Source organism: Aphelocoma coerulescens, chromosome 3, assembly GCF_041296385.1.
Source record: "Aphelocoma coerulescens isolate FSJ_1873_10779 chromosome 3, UR_Acoe_1.0, whole genome shotgun sequence".
NCBI classification, from domain to species: Eukaryota; Metazoa; Chordata; class Aves; order Passeriformes; family Corvidae; genus Aphelocoma; species Aphelocoma coerulescens.
In genome coordinates, this window is record NC_091016.1 from 104,862,564 (window position 1) to 104,888,126 (window position 25,563).

The 25,563-nt window shown below is 40.3% G+C and overlaps 1 protein-coding gene across 3 annotated transcripts in view; it reads left to right on the top strand.

Annotated features, from left to right (window-relative positions):
- The first annotated feature begins 24,874 nt into the window (after positions 1–24,874).
- Positions 24,875–25,563, top strand: part of ERICH1 (glutamate rich 1) — a 97,233-nt gene continuing 96,544 nt past the window's right edge. For all 3 annotated transcript variants that reach the window (XR_011150024.1, XR_011150023.1, XM_069011494.1), the window contains exon 1: positions 24,875–24,919. Coding sequence is in view for 1 of the 3 variants with exons in the window: in XM_069011494.1 (XP_068867595.1) it covers positions 24,898–24,919 (22 nt within the window). In the remaining 2 variants the exon portion in view is untranslated. The remainder of the gene's footprint in view (positions 24,920–25,563) is intronic.

Genomic DNA, 25,563 nt, shown 5'->3' on the forward strand with positions numbered 1-25,563 from the left:
ACCTGTCAAATTACCAGCAAAATTACCAAAAAGATAAAAAGGGATGGAGGAGTCTGAGGTATCAGTCATGATGTCCAGGAGAGGAATTCTGATGCAGGAAAAGCCTGGAGGGAGTTACGAAACAGGTGCACTGTGAAGTTGAGGAAGCTGAAGTGGCACTGAGAGTATGTGATCCCAAACATGCAACTAACTTTAACCATGAGAGGTAACTCAATTCATTTAAGTGGGCAACTTCAGTAGAAGTATTGGCTATATGGAAAGCTGTCTTTCTGTGGATTCTGAGATACACTGGAAAGGAAAAAGCGACAAACCTTATTGTATTATGTATTAATTTCCACCATAAAATGCTTGCCATTTTCTTTGAAATGTTCTCTTTGCAGTTTTCTGCAGAATTCAAACTTTAACAGATACGTAAATCATGGAGGTACTTTTTGCCTTGCCCTAAAAAAAAATCAAATGATATTTGGAGAAGATCACTGAATGACAGCATTTCTTATCCATGTATCAGACAGCACAGGGCACTGTTGTCAGCCCGGTAACACTCTTCAATATTTTTTCTACTCTGTATACATTGCTTTAGAATTAATATTGGCTAGGAACAACTTGATAACATAGATATTTTATGTGGAACAATTCTCAGTTCCTGAAAACACTTCTCAAGTTAAGAGTGATATTCTTTTAAGAGCAGGGAAAAGAGCTAATAGTCTTTTATCTTGAGCACTGATCAGTGATGTGGAAAAGACAAATTAAGTTAAGGCACTAAATCTGTGCACAGTAAGAATTGAATATTGGTCTTCTACTTCCTAGACAAATACCTTAAACATCCTGAGAATACTGAGCTAGGTGAGGAAGGGGAGTGCTATCTTATATATTAGTTTGCTTTAAACCCTTGGAGTTGCAAAGATTTAGAAAGCTTTCCAAAATACAAAAGAAAGACACAAAATAAAAATAACTAACAATAAATAGAATTGGGACTTAAATCAGTCCAATGAGATATATATGATTGCATTATCTCACTGATCCAAGTGAACCTTTTCAGTCCTAAATGCTTTTTTCCTAAGAGCAATTTTTCATTACATTCTTGTTCATTGAGCAGGTCTGTTCCAACATGTCACTACAGCAGTCACACAGCTGCCCCCCAGCCATGAGGCAGCTTGTGACTGGGCAGGAGAGGAGCCCTTCCAGCTTCAGCTGCAGGTGCTCTGACTCCTGCCTGCTCACCGGCCGTGCGCCAGAGCAGAGCTGCACAGCCCTGTCTGGCGTGCGGTTCTTTCACGGAGGAGACACTTGTTTTATAACCTCAGACAAGACACCACACTTCCCTGTGAGTGATTTTCTTTTAGATAGTGTTACACAGATTGTGAGAAACAAAAGCAGTCAGGACCTTTTGCCATATGCACTTCTGCACTACTGCAACAGAAATAAGTAAGGATAAGAGAAATACAGCAAAACTAAGTCATGTAGGTACATTGTCTCTCAAAGTCACTCAAGTATCTGTGTACAGCTACTGCTTAAGGTCCTTTTTATCATTCCCAATTATTAACCATCTTCTCCCTATGACTGGTCTAACTAGACTGGTTGGATAAATGTCATTCTTAAGCATGAGTGACAGAGGCGTATGGTAGCTAATAAGTGTGCTACTTATGCAAAGTTTCTTAAAAATAAAACCATTTTTAAATCTAAGAAGGTTCTAAAATGTAAATGAAAATAAAATAATTGAGGTTGTCAAGTCAGGCAGTTGGAAGTCAGGAAACATGAAATGTCTTTATTTGGCACTTCTGAATATGCATTAGGATGCAAACTTAAATTACACAGTGACTGACTGATGACCAGAAAGACTCCCATTTCAGGCATTCAATGCAAAAAAAAATCACCACCTTTACATAAAGTCATGTTAATGAATAAGGAAACTCCAGTGTTGCTAAGAGTAATAAACAAGCCATACTTCTGCACATACACACAAGAGGACATTAAATTACTTCAGAGAACAAGAAAAGTGAAACAACATGAGGACATTCAACATCTAGGATCCATCCAAAATTGTTCAGAAGAGATTCACCAAGTCCTTAGTGGAAAGTGCAAGAGGGGGTTGAAACTGCAAGCAAAAAACTTTTCAGTGTTTCTTGGGGGGAAGAAAAAGACATTATTTCAGTCTCTAAAATTTAACAGGGAAATCAAATCTATGCTCCAACAAAACCACCTGAAAAGTTAAAAGCAGGGATAACCTTTTAATCTGTAAAGGGATAGCAATATGTAATTACATATTTAGACAGCAAAAGTCTGATAGCAAAAGGCTTACATGGGATACATTAATTAAAGTAGTTTTGATAATTTACCTGCCTTGCTGATGAGTAGTTTTCAAAGCTATTGACTGGGAAGCTGATACTCTTTTACATAAGTCATTAGTAAAGACTAGAATTAAATTCTGTAAGCCCCTATACATAGTTATACTTTCAAAGAAATCCAAAACAGTACTAGAGAAACTCAATTTATGGGAAGTGTTTTAATTTCTCTAATGCAAATATAAAGAATTTTACTAACTCGAGATTTGGTCCAATGTGCACATCCTTAGGAGAGTAACCTAAGAATAGTTACACCAGCTCAGACCCACAGCCCATGTAACATGTAATAGTAGTGCCCTGCTTTCACCCACAGTCAGTAGGAGACATTTTAGAAAAGTGAAGAAACTAAATGCCCCTTCTCTGGATGCACACTCCTGGCTTTTAGCAGTCAGTGGTTTCAGATCCTCCTGACTAGAAGTTGCATCTGATCACTCTGTGAAATAGCTGCTAAGAGCTCAGTTTTCTATGTTATGTTCAGAAGAGTAATTCTTTTTTGATCAGCTAACACATAGAAAGCAACAGAAGTGTGAAATGACTTGCACGTTTAAAGCCTAGGCCAGCCAGTACAGTGAGGCTTTCTGAATGCAGCCATGACCACCACTTTCCTGGCTTCTCACTCCCTTCTCAAGTCAACTTATCACTCTTAAATTTGAGATGACAACAGCTGGTCACAAACAACTGAAATCCTAGCCCTGTAGTGAGCTGTGTTTCCAGCAGTCAGGACTCTGGAAGGATACACGGGCTCTTTGAGAAGCACAGAGAAGTTCCCAGGAGCGGAGGCACAATTCAGCCATCAGGGTTGAGAAGCAAGGGAGGGGACATGAGAGCAGGGAAATACAAATGGATGATTAAGAGCATGACTAGAGTATGACAAAGTAAAACAAGCAAAAATGGAAAAGAGCAAAAAGAGGAACAGAGCCACAAGCCATACAATGAAAGGTTTTGTACAGTGGAAGATCTCTTTTGATGAAGCTTAATTCTGCATTAAGCTCTTTTAATAATCTGATCATTTTTTGAACTGTTTATCTTTTGTGTAATGTAGGTTCTTTTGTCAACTCTTGATTTTTACAATAGCTTTTCACGCTTCTAATTATTTTTTACCACAATCTTATCCCTTCTGGATTTAGAAATCTGCATTCTATATTCTTATTATATTAATGTAAATTTAGGGAGAAAATCTGAGTAGCAAGTGAAAAGATTTCACTGCTAGGCTACTTTTCATTCTCCATTTAGGACAGGAATGCCTTGATTTAAAAGCAATTACATAGAAGCAACTAAAACATTTAAGAAGACTGATGTAAAAATGTTTACTGAAGAGAGACTGCACTACTTGACAGATTTTAAGAGATGAAATAACAAACCACATTCATATATGGACTATAATAAGACTCCCACTGAAATTAATATCAGGATTGTGGCTTTGAACACAACTCCTCTTTGTATTTTTGAATAGTACCATCACAGCATTATGTTACCACACTAATGGCATGAGAAACTACTGAACCGCTACAGATTGCACACAACAGACAACTCAACTTACCCTCTGTTTAGTTATTTACTTACACCTTTTCTAATAGAGGGTAAAGTGACTATATATACCATCATTCCAATATGTTTATCCTTTTACCAAGTAAAAACTTCTTCACAAATATAAGACAAAAAAACTTCCAGTGCATAAATCAAAGTGCCTGAATTGAGAAGATAGGTTAATCAGAAACGGTATTTGTATATTAAGTTTTTATAAACCTCGATGATACTACAGACATTGAAGTTTTACAGTATATTTCAGAGTGGCGCTAAATGTAACAGAAATGTTCCTTTCTGCATGCTCAATTTGAAACATGAGTTAATTTCTTATAGTTATCTCTTAAATGCCAGCCATGTCAGTTCTGAGTATGTATGATGAGTTACGATTTTCTAAGATACACCCTGGCCAAGCCCTTATGCTCATCAGCAAATGGAGCAAAAAAAATAATTAAAAACTGCACATTTGTTCACAGAAACAGCAAGGACTTATTAGATTGTGTAGAGCATCACCCTCATGCAGCTTCACAGCTTTTGGATGAGAGGAGATATTCCCTTACAGTTTGCTTTCCCACCCCTTTATTTAGTTATGCTATTTACACTTGCTCCTGTTGGGGATGGTGAATATGAGGCTGCTGTGCAGTAGGTACAGGTAAAGCAAATACACTCTTGTCCATTGCTCCTCTTAGATACACACAGTTTCTTAGCATGACTCACATTATTTCTGTAACTCCCACCATTTATAATTTCATGTTCCTGCAGAGTTCCTGACTGGCAGATTGCTAACACTCCTGGCCTTTTTTCTTGCATGGCATTTTCACTAGCAAGAGTAAAGGCAGTCAAGTCAGTACTAAATCCAGATTGATACTAATGAACTTGCCCTTCCCAAATAACATAGCTTACAATTGAACTTTCCTAAATTTAGGCATTAAAATTTTATGATTGATTTTAAAATTAAGATATTAAAAACGTGCCTTGTAGCACCTGAGCAGGTTTCAGGATATCTGAGATCTGTGGCCTGACTGGCCACACTGACTCAGAATATTTATTCCTTGGGAAAACCATCACATGAATCCCTTAATATCCTTTTGCAACTGCTATGGCTAGCCCACCGTGCCCAACTTGTAGCTTCAGAGCAAACATAGGGCTCAAATACTAATTGATTTTAATTTGAATTAGCAACATATTGTTCCTTCTTCATATTTAAATCATCTAGCAGAATGGAATTTCAAAGAATTTCCTGTTAAATTGTGTGATCAGCATGTGAATAGCATTGTTTTTAAAAAATCTGTAATAAAGCATCAAACTACCTATTTGCTTCAGTAACAATGATGCAGGTCCCATACATATTTATTAAAATATTATAGAGATTGTCTTAGTTGTCTTTGCTTTAAGTTGTTTCACCTTTTTTTTTTCTTTTTACAGGGCTTGGAATGTATTTTCCTTTGTCTGTTTGTTTGGAAGTGGGTGATTTTTGCTGCATTGCTGATTACTGAGATTTTCCTTACCAGTAAAAGCTGGCAAAGAATTCCCATCGCTTATAGGATCTCATAAGGATCTGCTTTCTTCCAGTATGAAGGTGTTTCCAAGTCTTTTGAAAGTTGTCAAAATCAAGTAAGATAATTCTTGAATTAATTTGTGAGTGTCAATATCCAGTTATTGCTGTCGAATAAATATTCTATTATAGAAGATTAATATATTTTCACAGTAGGGAAATCAGCCATGACTGTGAAAGAAACAGGGCAGAAGAAAACTACATATAATTAGGATGAAATGAGAACTCAGGTCAGTAACTGTGAGCAGTTCCAGTGTGAATGATCTGTGCCTGCTCTGAAATTCTCAATGAGGCAAATTTCTGTCTGTAACACAATTTCCTTTTAGATGAGTGTAACTTCAAGAGATCCAAGTAAAGAGACAACAAATAAATTAACCTTGAGGCAAGATATTCATATATGATATCCAGTGCCATTCTGAGACACTTGGGTGGGCAGATACCTGAGTCACCTGCACAGTGGCAGGTAAGACAGAAGCTATAGAAGACTGCACCTTCCTTAAGCACTGGCTGGAGATAGGGATGGTTACACAAGGTTACCAAGTATTGCATTAGATGTGCAGAAATCTGAACAAGGTTCCAAGAGATCACATTAAAGAAGAATGCAGAAGTCATAGAAATTACACAGTCCTAGAAAATTTTCTCAGTCCCCCACTGTGAATTGTTATTCATTGTCTTGCTTGGTGCTCCAGATGACCTACACAGACATAACAGGTATTGACCTTGTGTTTGTGTAAGATGATAAAACAATTATTTGGTATTTTTAATTAAATGAAAATTCTGGTATGACAATCTGTGGTAAATGCTTAGAACAGACTTATTCTGAAACACTTCTACATCTGGTATGCTAACTGTGGCTCAGTAAAGTTAAATGTATATTTTTAAAGGCAAAATCATAGCAGTTTTTCCCACGGAACAGGTAGGACGAGATTCAGTTTTCCTAGATTTGGACTAGTCACCTCCATGCACCCTTTGCAGTCAGTCTGATCTATTCAGACATCTACTTTAGAATGAGATTAATTACACTTTACACTGCTAGACCTCCACTGCCTGTAAAGAAATGCAAGGGCAACAAGCTCAGATGGAGACATCTGCACTGTATGAATTCCACACATTTTGATAAATGCAAATAAGAATTGTACACTGAATCCCTATTCACATTATTTTTGGCTGTAGAAAACACCCCTACACTTGCCATTTCAGATAGCAATACCCTCCACAGCTAGCATCACCTCCCAGCTCCCCACTGAATACAGAAGCACTACTGTCCACCTAAGATAGAAGCTGACAATACGAATGACTTACCCAAGGTTTCAGGAAGAGTTCATAGCTTCTTTTTAATTCCATACTTATCCTCACAGACATGGGCACAAGCTAACAATATGCACTTCATTCTGTTGTAATGTTGATACTTGCAAACACATTTAAAGCCTCTGACGATACAGAATTGTGAGGTCTTTTATTGTGATTATTACGTAGTTTGCCCCAACTTCTGTTCAGGATGCATAGATGTAGCCTGATGGGAAGATTTCTGCACACTTCAGATTCCCACACTTCAAACATTTGAACTTCATAAAACTGAAGTGATGTTTTGATAATAGAAGGTCAATAAAGGACTTTATAAAGAGCCTGTAGACATGACTTGCCAGTCTTAGTCCTAGTAACACAGATGTTGGTTCATGAAAATTAGTGATGACTGTTCAAAGGTTTAATTAGGCACAGAAGATGTAGCAAACTGGATATTGTTTGGATTTCAAGTGAAAGTCTTGAACAAGACTTAGAGGCCAAAGAGCAGAGAATGTTAATTTATGGGAATAGGTCTCTTTAGTTGATGGACTAATAATTTCTTGTACATACATGTCAATGAAGCATTGAGGAACGACAGGCAAATAGCCAAGCAACAAAATTATGCCAAATTAATATCTAGGTCCTCAACAAGGCCGAATTCAGCTCACAGAACTGTGAGGCACAAATTCTGGTGTCTACAGTTCCAAAAGTCCCTATGCCTCTAGTAGAGTCAGCGGTGCCTCTGATAATGCTCTGAGGCTCAATTCAGCTGCTCGTATACCAGTGCCTGGTGTCACTGCTCTCAGATACAATGCCCGACCTCCATCTGCCATTTCTAAAGAACATACATCCTCTGTACATACTACAACATACGTTCTACCCCCTGCAGGTGTCTCAGATAACCACAAGCATCTGAAATACCACACTTTACCACACACAGAGCAGAGGCTGTTCAGCTGAATTTCTCAGTTGCTGTCACTGTACTGAATAATCTTCATGCACTATAGTGGGATCTTAGGCATGGAGGAATTGAGTCAGTACATAAACACAGGTGACTGTGTTTATTACTATTATTATTACTATTATTATTATTGCTACTATGCCTCCCTCCGACTTCTGGGGCCGCGTATTTACTCAGAGCTCTGCTGACATTGGGAGAATCACACAGGACCTAAGAAGGACTGGATTCTTTAAGTACAGTAGCTGAGAGCGACATGGAATAACTTAAGGTTTCTGAAAAGGCATTAGATATCTGATTGAGGCAGAAAACTACATTCAGGCATCCTAATCCTAAACTGTGTGTCATCTTTAGATAAGAATTTGTAGCTAGATTGTAGAGCTGATTAGAGCAATAGGTCATAAAGAATGTAAATTTTAAAAGTAACCCCTTAAGCTTACAGATAAGTGAAAAGAAGTCTGCTCGAAGCAGAGAGTGGTGCTCACAACCCCAGCTGGCAGTGGTATTTTATAGCTTGGTTGAAAACAGCAACATGTGTTGCACACGAACTTCATAAAAATGCAGTGAAACATTTTAATGAAAGAATTTTCTGCCTGAATGGTGACAGTGCACACAGGCTACCATTGTAGAGAAGAAGAAAGTTTATGGTCATTTTCCCTACAAAGTATTATTTATCTATGCTTAAATATGATTTAGATATTGATACGATTATGATAGATATGCACCACATCTATGTTTAGGTAATTTATAAACTAATTATTTGTCTTATTTTATGGATAGAAAATTGTGAATGTATAGCATGTCTATACAGCATTAAAATACAACTGATAACAATGGTGTTGATGAGGATTGGAAGGAGCATAGCCATATCTGTCTTCAACAGTTATCTTCCTTTTCCTCAGTGTCCTGCAGAGCTAGTGTAAGCTAACTATTCAATAATCAAAAGCAACAGAAAACAGTTTAGAAGTCAGTTGGACACAAAAAGTGTAACCTACCTATGCAGCTCAAACACAAAGCATACAGGTTCTTTGGAGGAACAAAAAAGGCTGAATTTCTAGTAAAAAAAGTATTTAGAGATCCATTGTAAAGTCTTTAGAATAAAGAACCACAAAAAACTTATTTGATTTCATGCTTGCATGGCAACAGAGGGGCTGTTTCTTTAAGTCATGAACATGTGTCTATTTAGGATGTTGAACTCACTAGGACTATGATGACTTATGGAAGTTTCATATGGAGCAATGCCAATATGTATTAAGGTTTTTTTAGATATTACAAGTATTCAATTATAGAATGTTTTGCATATTTTTTACTCTTATGTATAAAGAAATTTTAGTCTTACCCTGAATCATTACCAGCTTTCTCAGTTGAAATCTTCTAACATTGACTCAGTATGAGAGAAACTCTGTTACTGCTTCTAAAAATAGCTCTGTGTGCAGCATGGTAGAAGAGAGCTTTACATGCTTTTAAATCCCAACAATAACAGCTTCATTTAATTAAAATAATTCTTTTAAACACTGAAATTTGTCAAATATATCTGCTACTGAAAAATAATAATGTGCATAATGTATACTGACAATTTATCCCTTTTACACTAGCAGAGTTACAGAGTAGAACTTTTGACTAAACATCCCATTTCAATGGCAATCTTCTGTTTAACATTCTAATGGTCAGCAGCAAATTCAGTTCATAAAAATGCCAAACTAAGTTCAGCTGGAATAAAATGCACAAGAATTGTTCTTTTAAGATACTTTTGTTACTGTTTATTTGTTGTGATATTTTAACTCTGGGATAAGTTAAAGGCAGCACAGTACAGTGTTGCCGCTTCAGAAACTGACAGTAGATGAGCCCAAAAATGCAGGACACATCCATTCCAAGAATACCATGGATGGAGCCAGCATTTGCACATCACTGTAGAACTTTCCACTTTTTAGCATTTTAAAACCAGCATCATGACTATCTAGATATGAAAAATCTTGTTACAAGGACCAACTTAGAGATCAAACTCCCCAGTTCCAACATAGCTGGTGAGGGAACACACACACATTTCTTACGTGACTGCTAAACTTCTCTTAGCAATATTTGAAGGAAAGGCAATATCAAGTATTCCAAGCAGACTTCTGCCTTTGCCTTATATTCCCTATCTCTCAACCCATTTGCTTTTTTTTATGCCAAAGTATTTTGTGCCTCTGATATTTTTATCTATTTAACTAAAGGCAGCAATCAAAATGCTGGCACTTCCTGGCTACTAACATTTAAAGCTTCTATCACAAGAGAGAAGGAGCATGTCATGTACTCATAAGGAATAGATTCATTACCAACAATTGCTATTATTGGCATGTTTCAAATAGGCTCCAAAACAGCCTTCTCCTATGTGTTAACCTCCTGTTGCTGAGCAAGGAATAGAATCAGCAAGCATCTCAGGAGATCTGACAAAAATTTACTTACTGATAAGAAGCAGAGAGAGAGAGAGAGAGAGAGAGAGAGAGAGAGATAACAGGGACCCCAGCCCTGCTCCTGTGTGGAACTACACTAAACCAGACTTCTTCTGGTATGAAGAATAAAAAAGCATGCATGAGACAGGGCATACAACTCAAAGTTCATGCAGTGTTAGGACACAATTTTTAACTTTCTGCAGAATTCAGGGCATGAGAACAGTTGATTCAATTGCAACCTCATATTAATGAGAAATCAATTATTTCTGATGTATTTATGCACAGATACTTATTTTAAAAGCATCTTTAGCAACAGTGACAAACTATAATCAAAAGATTCTTTCAAGACCTGTTTAACAGTATGGCAAAATCCTCCTGAAATGCATGAAAAAAAGGACTACCTGCAGATTTCTCTGAAAAAAACTCACCATACTTATATATACATCCTTTATGATAGAAATCCACCTCTGAACCAGTCATCCAACACTCCGGTGTTGACACAAGCAGCACTTCCCAGGTGTGATGCAGCTAACCTGCCTCAGGGCAGGACTGCATCTCCCCTTAGGGCTGCCCCTCCCACCCCACTCTCCACACCAAGGGAACCAAGAAGTTCCAGTAACCACTACTTACTGTCCCAATGGAGCAGCTACAACACGCACATTTAATCAGATTAACCTCGTACCCAACAACAAAGTCTCAAAGAAAAAACTGAGTCCATAAGTCCACTTGACCATTTCACTTTCCTTGAAAGTGAGCATCACAAAAGCATGTAAAATATATCCAATACCGTGAGAAATAACAGATGTAAATTATGAAAAGAAACTAACATATTTCATCAAGAGTCACAGAATTTGCTTGGCAACACTTCCCAGTACTATACATAAGGGACCAGCATTATCCACAAATATAAGCAATGTTATTAATTTCAGAAACATTCAACATAACAGATGAAAGTACCAACATCAGAATTACAGTGGTAGACAAGGAAATAGTAAAAAGAGAGCATTAGGGGGAAAAAGCTAGCATGGGAGAGCTACATTAATTTTTATAAAGAACTTAAAAATGCTTCTCTGTTCAGGAAATCCAGTGCACTCTGAGACCTTTGACTGTGAGAGCAGGGGCAGAGGAATGGTGATCTCCATATGCCAGGCAGGAGTATCGCTTTATACAGCCCAACATGTGCAGAGCTCAACCAGGCAGTGCCAGGTTGGGGGAGTTTCTAACAGTGCAGGCAAGGAAGACACAAACTCGGATTTTACCAGCACCTGACTCAGTGATGGGCTACACAGACCAGGACTTGGAAGACTTCCAATGCACACAAGGAAGCCAGGGAGAACAAGGTCCAGGACTTTGAGGAGCAAGTATCTGAGGAGAAAGGGAAGCCTGAAATAAAGGAGGTGACACCACACCTGCACCTGTTACTACTTATGCCTTTGAAAGGCTTCAGAGTGAGGTTTTGGTGGTTTCAGTAAGCTGCTCTACAGACAGCAGCTATTAATTGGCTAATAAAGATTGTCATAGCAGGCCTAAGACATGCAATAAATACTGAGGGTCACTGGATATTTTTGTGCTTATTTAAACTATATCTTATATTTAAAACTGCTTATTGATTTCACTTAGACCAAAAATAATTTCATCTTCTGAAGCACTATTTAAAATAGATCACGCGTTGTCAGCTCTTCCAAAGGAAATTTCTAAAAGTGATGGAAAAGCACATGCAGCCCTGCTCAGGATAAACACTAAATCTGTCCCCCTTCTTGGTGTTTACTGGAGATCAGCAGAGAGGATTGCTGACTGCACTCTTCCCAAACACTGCACCCGGAAGAGAGACCAGTGTTCCAGTGGCGGGGCGAGCTTTGGAGCTGGTAATTGTGGTTTGGCAGTGAAATGCAATATGCTGCCCAGCTTCAGTATGGACTGAAGATGTCATCTTGGATGGAGAAGAGATCTTCAGGTGCCACTCCCCTCCCAGGCCCCTCCTTCAGATTTCTCTGATGCCAGCACAGGAACGGCCCAAAATACTCCAGTAATTCTCATCATGCCAGTGACTGGGGCAGCTTGCAGCAAGTTCAGAGATGAACAACTCACTAACACCATAGAAAAATGGACTTCCCCACTTGCAGGAAATTTACAGTTGGCCACAAGCCCCAAAGACGGCATATTCGTCAACAGTGCAGTGGCAGGGCAAGAGCCACTGTGGCATTCCATGGAGCTTTGTTCTGGTCTCAGGCACCTCACACACCTTCAGTAGTCATCGACGGAAGGAGAAGCTATCAAACAAAGGGCACTGTAAAGTTTGGGGAGAATAACTTGGTGATGCTCTCTCTTCAGCCATCAGTAAAGTACATATCCCAGCTCAGTGTTTTGGGGTATTTGGCTACTTTTCTGACAGAAGGAAGAACAGTAAGAAAATGCTTTTTCCCAGTTTCACAGTAGAAGAAAAAATAGGAACGTGGATTATTTGTTCATAAACAACATAGAAAAGCCAAAAATACAGCTTTACTTGCAGGCAGTTTTTGATCTTTATGACTTGAAAATGCCCATGCTCGTCAAAATTTTGCTCAGAGAGATAATACATAAAAGTCACTTTTTCCGTGGAAGGCTGCAGTAAAAACAACTGAAGTATGACATAGCCCAAATATGATGCTAAAACCAAAAACCCTGCTCACAGCAAGGTGTGTGCTTAGGGATGCCTTTGCCAGCTGGCATGTAAAAACTGGGTCTGAGTTGAGAGGCAAAACCTTCCTTGTTCACCCATAACTCAAATGGCTGAATTAAAACATTTCAGGTATTTCAGATGGCTGTTTTTCACTGGGAAGTAGGCTAATTTGTGAAAACTAAATACAAATAAGCTGAAGCCTTGAGCAACTGACAGCTGAAATTTGCACATAGGCAGCAGCACAATGCTCTCCAAGCATATCTGAAGAGCACTTTATATGTGCTCATTTATTGTATCAAATAAAAAACACAAAATGCATTTAAATCTCTAGGATCCATTAGTTTTAAATTTGCTCTCTCACTGAAGCTGTTTTCATCAAAGTCAATGGTTATAGCCAGGTTCTGCCTCTTAAAGAGCTCCCCTTGGTGCAATGGCAACACAGGTTTTAGGCAGGATTTAGTTACTTGCAAACAGGTACCTGGTATTATTATGGAAAGTTCAAGATACCTGAGGTGGGCAGATTTGTATCAAGTTGGCAGATACAGCACATGGATTACATGGGACCCTTCTGGAGCAATGGCTGAAGGGCAGAAGTGTGACTATCTATGGTCCCTAACATGGCCCTGAGCTCTTCACCAATGGCAGGGAAGGGCCACCTTGGGGAGCTGGTGCTTCCTGGATGGTGCTGGGTGCCTCTGACCTGGATGCGGCCAGTCCTTGTTGTGCCAGCCAGTCTGTGTGGGCATCTTGGAGATGCTACAGCACCTAAAGTGATGCTGGACCCTAAAGGGAGCCCAGCTGCATTTAGTCCCAAGTGTAAGCCAGAGCTATCAAAATGCTGCCTCATGTCAAAAATGAGGGAATGCTGCGTTCTGCTCACCTCCGACACACTGAAACACCATGGAATCAAGCACAGGTACAGCAAATAAACTGCCATTGTGCACAAGAAAGCCTGCAATATCCACAGTGACCAAACCACAGCTGGGAAAAGAGGTTTCAGCCAGCCTTTTTTACTGCATCAAGAAACTAAATGAAGGCCCAGATTCAGCCACAAACACACATGGAAGATATTTTTATATGAATTCACAAATATATATCACTTCAACACCAGCTGAAATTTCCAAGTTGCCTGCTGAGAAAAAAAAAACAATGAAAATGTTAATATCAAGGAAATTCTGAAAGATGTCATTTCCTGGTGACAACAGGCAACGTTCCAGGAAATTATTTTCGTTGATTTCTAAATAAAAATTTCAAGTCACAAGTGAGGAAAAAAGAAATTTATACATAACCACTGAATGACATTATATCATATTTCAATTTTTACAGGAATCAGTCCAAATCTGTTTTCATCTTTCAGTTCATGAGTTTTTCCATATATTTGCAAACAATTAACTGTCTCCATATGGAAAAAAATGGAATTATTACTAATTTCATTTTCATAATGACTATATGAATACTACTTTGCTATTGCTCAATATCATTAATTCTATATTCTGCCTTTCCATTTTAATTTAGATTATTATACTTTAATCACTTTTTTTTTCTTTCAGTGGGAATATTTAAATTACTCTTAAAATTTCTGTGAAATCAAAAGATACTGAAAACTTACTGTTTGGTCTGTGATCTTGCCTCTTTCTCCACTCTCCTTTGTGGAACATATATAAATGCTTGGGTATAATCACAATTTGTTGCTTACATGTACAGTCAATTTTTCTAAAAGGTTTATGGCATACAGGTTGAAACACATTTGTGTTGAAATAAGACATGAAAAAATCTAAAGAATATCAGAGAATCTCCTAGGTCAAACTACACAGGATTAATAGCTACAGCCAAAGAAATAGTAGTACTGGACAGCTAGAGTAAATGTTCATGGATGCAGGTTTTAAGAAAATGCATCAGTAAATTTTTATGGAACAATATTTCAGTGTATCTATCATTCCTTCATAATGGGGACATCTTGCATGCACATACATTGCTGCTTATTTTGGTACTTCTTGCAGATCTTTCAGATAAGATTTTGCCAGTGGTAGTGATTATAAGAGCTGGATGTATTTATGAACGGAGGTCAAGGCTGGAGGATTTTATGTTTTACTCTGAAAAAGTAAAGACAACTAATGATCACATTGATGTCTTTCAGAAGAGAAGTCACATGGGAACAGCCTGGCTGCCAGCAAAGATTACTTTGCTCCTTGTGCTCTAAAATCAGAAACACAGGAAAAGTTTATTCCATTGGTCAAGAGAAGCACAGCTTTCATGGCAAATTTCAGTGATAATAAAGAGTAAGATATTTCTTTAGGGTTACTTGGCTCAGCCCCATGAAAGATGCTGAAAAAGAGAAACAAATTTTATTCATAATTACGTAGAATTACACAACTGAAGTTAATAGGAGAATAATATTTTCTTGCAGTAAACATCTTCTTGGGTTTTGTTGGTTTTGGGTTTTTTTATATAAGTTACCCTATTTCATGGGCAATCTGTTTCCCAAGTAAAGAACAATCCAAATGTAGCCTGGCAGCTACCTCATATCAGCTGAGCACTTTCTATAAATTTTTATATATCAAGATGCATTATGCAATACTGATGTCTGTTTACCTATAGTCTGTGCAATTTAATCTTGTACACATGAAAAAATTTAAGTCTGTCAATCCTGCATGGTGCAGTTCCTAAAATGTGTGTGATACCTCAGGAAGATGATATTATGCAGCTTGTTCCTGCCCCTTACATGTAACCAGAACAAGGCACCCAAAACAGTCATGCCGTGTACTGCTCTAGAAGGATCTCTCCAGTGTTACATTCTGACACTTTCATCTATATTCTTGATCATTTGTCTTCTTTTCTTCTGGTGCCAAGCAGTACCACATGCTTCCCTAAACCCCTCCATAATACTCTCCCTTTTTCCCAACATTAACCTGGGCTTGCTCCTGTGTCTGTTCAACCTCCAGCTCACAGACTGCAGCATGAAGTGCAGGAAAACACAAATGTTAACAAGCTGCATCTAGAGTACTGATTACTCTAGCAGTGAAGCAAAATGTTAGATTTAATTTCCAGGCTGTAATCAGAATTTAAGGCCTCACACATTCTTGTGATTCTCAGGTATCACACTACTTTGCTAAGTTTCACTGTCCATGTTGGAGTAACAAATGGACATTTGTCAGTACATTTTAAACAAAATTCTATCCAATTAGGAAGCATACCACAAAGTCTTTAAAATAATGGAGTGCAATTTAAAGAAATTAACAAATGCTGAGAAAATATTCTATTAAAGGAAGTTTGGAAAAGGCATTTGTATCTTTCAAAAAAAATGAAAAGAAAAATAAAATGTATTACATTACTCAGGAGTGCAACTGAATAGAAAATTACTCACAAATATGCTAGGAAAGCTCCTGAAAGAGAATGCCATCTGAGTGTAATACACATATAGGTGAGAAACTTTTCTATTTTATTGATCAAAGCATTATTCTATAGCCTGGCATACACTGGGCTTCTCAGCTTTGTATTTTCCTTTTTCTGCATTTTTAGAACAGCAATTCATGACAATTTTGGAAAGTAAGAAGAAATAGAAAAATCCCAGGGAACTGATCAGAGACCTGATACTGGCTAGCAAAGTGTGTTGAGTAACTTATCCACAACTAAGAGTATACGAGAGACTTCCACACTGCTCGAAGTCATAAGTACAGTACATGTTAAAAATATTAATGTCAGATGAGATCTTTACTCAGGTATGCACCGTATCAAAAAGCACGATCAAATGAAAAAGATATTTTGAAATAAAATAATTAAATGGGGAAAAAAAAGAAATATATGTAAAAAAAGATAATTCAAAATGAAACAATATAAAAGAACATTAACTGCATTATAAATTACCTCAAGACCGAACACACATTACTATATGAGGTATTTTATTGGTGGAAATAAGAATATTTCCACTGATTTCTGTCACCTTTAACAAGTTATTTTAGCTGTAGAGAAACATTAATGGAGGGGAAAAGAGCAAAACCGTAGGAAGCATCCAAAATTAATCTACCAATCAGTTTTTAATTTGAAAAGAAAAATAACAACTTCAAAATACTTAATTTAACTATTTAGATCTATTGTAATACTTTGGACCTCTATTTCCTTACTTTCAAAGGTCACTGTGTGCCTTCAAATTCATAAAGTAATATATAACTTTTTAAATCTCTTTGCAACTGAAACCTTGCAGTGTAGATAGCTCAAATTTTTGTGAGAAAGGTCAGTGCAATATAAGAATGCATCATTTTACTAAGGGAGAATGAGACTGAAAAATATCACAGAAATTTTCTCCCTTAAAAGTGTCATGTTAAGATTCATGAATAGCACATTGTAAATTATCATTTAAAAAAACTTTTATCAAATTACTTACCATTTATATTATTATAAAAGTACACTATATCATAACTAATTGCATCCTTTTTCAACTTCATAAAAAGAAATTTCTTCTGAAACATCTCACTTCTTGTATAATGAATAAGAACTGACATATTGGAGATGGGGAGACACTAAGAATCCAATGCATTTCAGGACTGGCAACAAAAGTAATGCTGCATTTTCATATGTACTGCAGCCTTTCCTGCATATAATGCTATAAACTGCAGGACCTTGTGACAAAATTACTCTGATCTACAAATTGTAGTTAATTGGAGTTTCAATAAACTGTGTCAATGAAGGATCCATGCCTAGGCTATGTGCAACATTTTGATTTCTCGGTCAACTAAAACTGAGGGGAAGAAAAGAGCATTCCTGTCTATTCCTTTGAATTCCAGAAAGTCAAAGAGTAAATATAATTTTCTGTTACTAAGAAAAAAAAATAATTTACATTAGTTATTTAAAAATTAACCTATTAAATATTGAAGCTATTCTCTCAAATCCAATAATTTATCTAGCTCTGAAAACTAATTTTGGACATTTATGGTATGAATACAAGCTATAGTAGCTATTCCTAAGTGACAGTATTTGTAAACAGACCCTCAAGTGAGATCAAAATCTCAGACTCAAATAAAAATAAATTTACCATGTATACAATGCATTACAAGAGCACTTAACAATCATATTTTTTCAATTTCTTACCTTTAAGTAAAACATTATGGCAAAGATAATCCCAAAATAGCCAAAAACCAGGCCAGATGCTAGATAACAAAGCCACAAGTTGCCACCAAAGAAAAGATCAGTTTTATGTCCTGCAGTCAGAAAGGGCTGGAAACACCAGAGGGGCTTGAGCTCTCCTCCAGAGGGAAGGTGAAGCTCGTGTCACTCTTACCATTGGGAGCCCATCGTCCTCCCAGCTGGTGGATATTAATACTTCTCACTGATACGCAGCATCTTCTTGCTGTGATGGTCTACAGAGCCCAATTTAAAAAAACCCCAAACTTTCTTAAGTCTACATATTATTTCCTTTACATTGTGTTATCATGAGGAAGCCTGCTAAAGGGTATGATAAAGAATTGAGACAGATACATAGTTTTTTCAAGACATTTGGTTGTACTTTTCCATTTCCTTTTCTAGTATTAAAAAAAGGCCCAAGTTCTTCTTGTAGCATCAACTATGCAGGATTTGAAAGATCAAGGGAAGTAAATCAAAGGAGTAAAAGCAAGCTTTGTCCTCCTTTCTGCTCATCAGGGAAGATAATGGTTGTCAAACTCTTAAGCTAAGGAACATATTTGTTTATTTAAGTGAAATCTGCTGTTGCACAGCAGATAAAGGTGGCCTTTATACTGATGCTCTTTGGAAAGAATTTCACTCTGCATGAATGAAGCAAAACTCTTATCTTTTATCTTACTTGGACTCTGCTTAGACAAATTTGAGAGAATATGAGTGTTTATGCTCTGCAGCTTTATATCCCAATGACTTATTAAGCCATAAATCAATGAGAATGTGGACATGGAAGATTCTCTGGGTTTTTTTCCTTGCTCCCCTATTTTTAGATTATAAGAAATAAAAGGTGTAGTAACTACTTGAGATTGATTCACTACTGTCTGGTAATCAGGGGGGGGAAAAAAGAGATTAAAAAGTAATCTCCCACTTGTGGTGATTGAAGCTATTTGTTCAGTGTTATTTTTATAGGCTACTTGTGAAACTAGAAGGCAGGTGTGAAAGCTGAGAAGTTCATTCTACTCCTTATTGCCAAAAAAGCACAGAATAATACAATAGCATACTTCTGTATTCCTGCAGCTGCACAAGCTCTAAACCCCACCACATGAGAGTGAAATGGTTTGGACAAAGTTTCCTTTAAGGGTAACTTGGTCATCTGCATCATTAATAATAGTGTGTCTGTTTTCTATGAAAAGTCACCAGCCTATCCAGTTGCAAAACTAGGAGAATTGCTGGAGACTTTGGTGATATTTTATTATATGTAATTTGCATAACATTATTAAGGCATTTAAAAGTTTCACAATACAAGCCATGCCATCGAGAAGCAGAGAATCACAGGAAACTAATTCAGTTGACCTCCAATGCACAAAAATAAATTTCATTAAGGAAATCAATGTTTTTTTAAAAACTGGCATGCTAAGGGAAATTAAGATTCCAGACAAGCTTAAACAATTAATTTGCATTCTTGCCACACCTTAGGGATTATTGAAAATACAGTACCACCTAAACTAAAGGATAAAGATAATAAAAATAGTTTTGAATTGTTTTTCTCAGTACTGACCTGCTGCCTCTCCAGGACAACACAGAGCAGTTGTTTCCTCTGAAAGGCATCACGCCAGAGGCTGAACACCACTCAAGCAGCCTCTCAGCTTCCAAGATTAAATACGTATCAGAGACATCTTAATTGACCACTATACTAGAGTGGTGTTCAATTTATCCCTAAATCTGTGTCTTAGTTTTATGCTTTCCTAACTGCTTTCTATGTCATTATCAAGATTTAACCTTTACATTTTCTAGAATAAACTTTGAAATGCAGCAACCATTTGTATTCAGAATGAGCTCAGGTCAATCTAACAACTCTGAGATGCTCTTCTTTCTTCTGATATAACAAATTTACTTTTAAAGAGAGTATTTAAGATGGAAAATGCCAAATTGAGAGTGGTGGAAGATTTTGCGTGGAGAAGGAGAAGCTACGAAGGACCCAAGATGAGGAGCTATAGATAGACCAAAAGCTCTGGTGTATACTTCAGCTCTTTCTGATATTTGTGCAATCTGAATCTCTAAATTACTGATTTTTGTCTTGTTGGATTTATGCATTTGGTCATATTTTTGACATGTTCCATTACTGTCAGTTTATCTACATACAGTGATTGCAGCATCTACTGAAGATAACAGACACTGATTCCCCTTGTGAGATAAAAGCCTTCTTCTATAGTATACCTCATGCATTTCTGGTAACTGCTGCTGCATACTACATTTACTATCAAAAGCAGAAAGAAAGCCTTTTTACTTCATAAGAATATATGGTTATAAAGCCACAAAAAAAATTTAGAGGGCTTAAGGCCAATGCCATATTGAAAGTAATTTGCTGTTCATTTTCAAAACTGGCAAGGACAGAGAAATGTGACAAATATGGAATGAAAATGCATGGAAGATAAGTAAATTCTATGCACAAAAGAAGTATTTAAGAGAGTACAGTGAGAAACAGATAAAAGCAAAGTGAGACTAAATATATATGCATGCGTGGAAACACTGATTGAGAAATCTAACTGCAGTGATTTCCATCCTCTCATCACAACTGAGCGTGTCCTAAATGAATAAACTGCTACTTGACATTTTCTAAATAAATATCATGGGAAGAGTACTTATTTTACTTTAATGAATCATTTTGGCCTCTCCAACAGAAAGTAGTTGTGATGAACTATAATCTGTTCTGGGAAATATAGTTCTATAATGGAGATATATAAGGACTGAAATATGAGAAGTTGTGTTCTCCAACAAGTACTTTAAAAGAGATTCTGATTCATCCATGCCCACTTCTACTTATATTTGCTCATAGCTGTTGACATACAGTATCTGCCATGCTGAGAGCTATTTCTCTACTAGAGGTAAGAAAGCCATATGTTTCGTGGATGACTATGAATTTTTGCAAGGCAAACTGAACTAATATGTGTATAATTTTTTTTCCTGTAGCTATTCAAACAAAACTACCCTTTTAGCAAACAGAACATTTTCAATTCAATGGGATATTTTGGCCCATGTAATACATTTCTAAGAACTGAAAGTCTCTCTTAAATACAATCATAATTGATAGGCTAACACTAACTTTCTGCATTAGTGGTCCTCTCATTCACCATGCATGGTTAGATATAAACAAATTCACTGTACTGATTAAGTGAAGCAGCAAATAAGACTTATCTTGTTCATGGAGTAGAACCAAAACAGCTGTTTTTGTTTGACTGATGTAGATTCAAAGGGCCCCCAATGGTATACCTCATAAAAATCCAGCAGGTTATTTGAGGGGTTATGTTCTTTTTATTACTAAAACTTCTCATAGGATTATCATAGTTACACAAGGAAATTGCTTTGACAGTGTAATTACAAACAGGGAAAAAAAGTTCCTGCCAAAGGCAGGTGTAAAGTAACAATTTACCATCCTTGTTAAGGCACACAAAAACCATCCCAATAATTACTCTGAAGTCCACAATTTAGCCAGGCAAAGCTCATAATCAAGCTGAAATTCAGTCATCCAGACTGCATCTACAAATATTTCCTATTAGAACATCTGCTGTCAAAAAACCCTTTCGTAACTGTGACCTGATAAGTGGACCAGGACAGGCAATGTTCAGGGGAGCTTGCAGAGGGTACCCTCTGGGCAGGATGCTGCTTGATGTTCAGGCACAGTGGAAACTGAACACCCAAGCTTTCCTCAGGATCAGGTATGACTCCCTCTATTCAAGGATACATTTCTTCTATCACATGTACCAATTACTATTGAAATAACTTGTTTCATATATTGGAATTCATTTAGAATATAACTTTTAGTTTGCCATAATGGACCTTGAAATTTTTTATTCTTGCTTTGGTAACTTTTTGTTTCAACAGCTTGGCATTGCCAACAATATCACTATTCATACTTGTGGGATTTTGCCATACACAAATGCGAAATCCCAATCCCATTAAGTCATTATGGAGATTACCATTGATTCAGTAAGTCTTGGATTTGACTGTGGTTTTTTGCATTACATAGACAAAACACATTCTCCCCAACACCTGTGTCAAGAGCAGTCTATATTTGCTGATTGTTAAATGCTTGTTTAAAGCATTTAGAGTTCACTCTCAGTGTAATTTCAACTTGCACCAGGAATTTAAACTCATTTCAGAGGGAGTAGAAATTCTAAAAAGTTATCAGAGGTATGCCCTATACCGCTCTAGTGCAAACTAGATATATGACTAACTAAATGCAAATAGCACTGTATAGTACTAAAATGAAAAGCTAAAAAAAACTCAGATAAAATCAACAAATTTATTCAACAATCCTAGATTTTAGTTCATGTGTTACAGAACAATGGCATAATAAATGCATTCTTTAACTTAGGAATATTATGTCAGATCACACAGGGTCTGCCTCGAGCACTCAGAATTAAATCTCCAATGCATAACATTGTAATTCATAAAACTACTAAACATTGTCTGAGTCCATTTTAACCACATAACACACATTTTGAAAAGCACACAAAATGATGTGGGGAAAGAACCTTTCAAACATAAATTATATGATCTGCTTAGCACTGCAAAAATAGCTACACGCAGCAAAATTAAAACTTGCAGTTCCGAAAGAAGGTGTTTGGTGCAAACCATCTGGAAATGACTTGAAAATATTGCTATATTGTTGAAAGCATAGAAATATAAAACTTCTACTCTTCCTATTTTACCTGTTTCTCAGATAAAACACAAAGATGGAAATACAACTAAACAGAGATGGGAAAGGCTGATACCTCAAATACATTTGCATTTTAAAATATTACCATCCATTCTCTGCTCTACCCCCAAGCTACTTTTTAAAACGTCCAGTACTATCAGTATGCTCTCTTGACACATCCCACTGTAAAACCCACTCCGTTAGTAAGACCCCACAGGAAATTTCTCCATCATCTGCACTTGGATCTGCACTCAGTCACACTGAGGTGACCATTGTTCCTCGCAGGATGCCTGCCTACAGTCATCTACTACCTAAAAGGCTAGAGCTATCCAGTGTTTCAAATTTTGTTAGTGCTCCGCTTGTGATGCTACTCTGAAGCAGAAATAGTTACAAAACACTCCAGCGCTAAGAAGGGCACTTGAGTTTCACAGCCTTGATCTTGGGCTCACACCACCTAAGGTGACAGGAGCACTTGGTCCCCTTCTCAGGGCTTTAGTTCGGAAGAGATTCAAGTATCACCTGCTCCGAAGGCACATTAAGCCTGTGTAAGAATGTGCCGTAACGAAGCACAGTTGGAAACAAACAACAGTAGGTTGTCGGCATAAATTAGAAACCTTTAAGTTTGAGGGAAGTTGAGGCCGAAGTGCTTATATATGGATTTACGGCTAAACGCCAAGCTGTACGGCACCGACACCGCTGTTAGAACTGGGACACCATCAGCGGCAGGAATTAGGTTACGAAGGCGACAGAAAGCAGGGACGTAAAAGAAAGCCCCGTTTCTGCACTTCCCGCCGGCTGGAGGGCTCTCCCCGCTCCCCTGCCCCGGACCGACCCGCACCGGCCCCACAGCACCGGGCCGGGCCGGGCCGGCGGGGACCGCCCGCCCCGACGGTGGCGGCCGCCGGGCGGTTTGCCGGCTCCGCTCCGGGAGGCGAGGCGGGCTGGGGCGCGCTGCGCTCTCATTATGACGCTGGCTAATTATTTTATTTCTCCGGCAGACGGTGTTTCAAACGACCACGGAGGAGCTCAGCCAAGCCGCCCGCGAACGCCGCCCTCTGCGCGGCGAGAGCCACCCGTGATCGCCCCGGTGACCGAGGGCAGAGCAGCAGATGCGCCCGGCGCTCACTCCCGCGCTCCGGGTGCGCGCCCGCGGACTCCCCAGCCGCGCCGAGCCCTGCGCACCCGCGGCGGGGCAGACGCGCAGAACGCACCTGCCACCCACCCCTCCTCGGCTGCCGGGCTGCCTCCCCACCGCCCCTGGGGGCCGGGCCGTCCCTCCGGGGGACTGGGGGAAGCCTGGGGGAGCAGCGCGGCCCCTCCGACGTACTCGCACCCTCCCCGGCGCGGCACGGTGGCCGGGAAAAGAACGGGGGGAGCGCTGCAGGCGGCGTTGCGCCGCCAGCCCCGGATCCCCGGCCCTTCCTCGCGGGGCAGCCCCAGAATCACGCGCTGCCAAAATTTAAATCGCCCCGGCACTGCGGCTCCGCGCGCAGCATCCCCTGCCCCGCCGCTCCCTCCGGCCAGACCGGCCACACGGAGGGTGCCAGCCCGCGGCCGCCCCGCTCAGGCACCGGGCACCCCGCCGCGCAGCCGTCCTGCCCGGGCTGTACCGAGGCAAGACCCCCGCCACGGCGACACCGCGCGGGGGCCAGCGCGGAGCCGGGTGGCACCGGTGATGGGGGATGACACCACAACCGACGGCGCGGCTGGCGCGCCCTCACCCCGCTGCCCAGGCGCCCGTCCCCGACGGTGCGGTCCCCGCGCGGACCCGCGGCACCGGCACCCGCCCGTTCCCTCCGCTGCTTGTGCGGAGGCGCCCCGCGAGCAGCCCGGTGCGCCAGCCGCCCCGACGGCGGCCCCTTCCCTTGCCTCCCCTCCCTCCCTACCTTTTTCAGCGCTGACATTCTAGTGCATTATTAACGCGGCGGGTGCGGGCTGCGGCGGGTCAGGATTGAGGAGACGCCGGGAGCGGGAGCAGCGGCGCGCGCCCAGCGTCCCCCGGCGCCGCTCACCCGCCGGAGCCGCCGCGCGCCGCCCTCGCTCCCGCCGCGCGCCGCTCCCCCCGCCCCGCGCGCACCCCCGCCCTCGCTCCCGCGCGCGCGGCGGAGGCGCCCCCGCCGGCTCTGCGCCGCCGCACGCCCCCTGCCGGAGCCCGCGGGCACCGCGCCTGCCGCGGCGGGCGCGGAGGGGGCGGGGCCAACCCGCGGCGCGGGCACGCCCTGGCCGCAGCCCCCGCCAATGGCGGCGCTCCGCGCGGCGACGGACAGGCGCGGCGGCCAACAGGAAGGAGAGCGGGCGGGGGGCCGCGAGGGGCGGCTCGGAGCGGTGCGGGGCCATGGCTGGGAGCAGGAGGAATGGTGAGGCCGCGTCGTGAGGGGCGGGGGTGGCCGGTCCCGCCGTGCTGCTCCAGGGGCTGGTGACGGAGGGAGTCGGCGGGCGGCGGTGACGGCCCCAGGGTGCGGCTGCCCTCAGCCGAGGTGCTTTCCGGCCCGGGCGCACCGCGCTGCTGCGGGACTCGCTTATTCCGCTCCTCGGCGCCCTTCCCGCGGGGGAAGGCGGTGAGAAGCTGGGCGAACCCGGCAGCCAGGGAGGCGGGTGGACAGAAGTGGCCTCGGCGGAGCCTGCCCGTGGCGTGGGCGGGGCTCTGGGTGCGCGGGGCCGCGGAGCTGCCGGGGCTGAGCCCTCCCGACCTCCTGTCCAGCCCCTGTGGCTCGGGGGTGACGGGGCGGGTCCTATTGCCGCGTATTCCTGCCTGGGGGTGGGGAGAGAGTAAATGAAAATTACTTCTCTAATCACAAAGTATTTTAAGATAACACGTTTTTTTTCCTCAGTATACACGTACATGCGAGCTTACTTGTTACTGACTATCTATTGGATTATCTAAAGTGAGTTAGCTCACTTCTGAAATAACTGTGGTCCTGTGCTTACGAAGAATATAGTAAAAGCCTTCTGCTATCCAAGCACAGGTTCAGTCAATTCCGTTTATCTTCATGTTTTATAA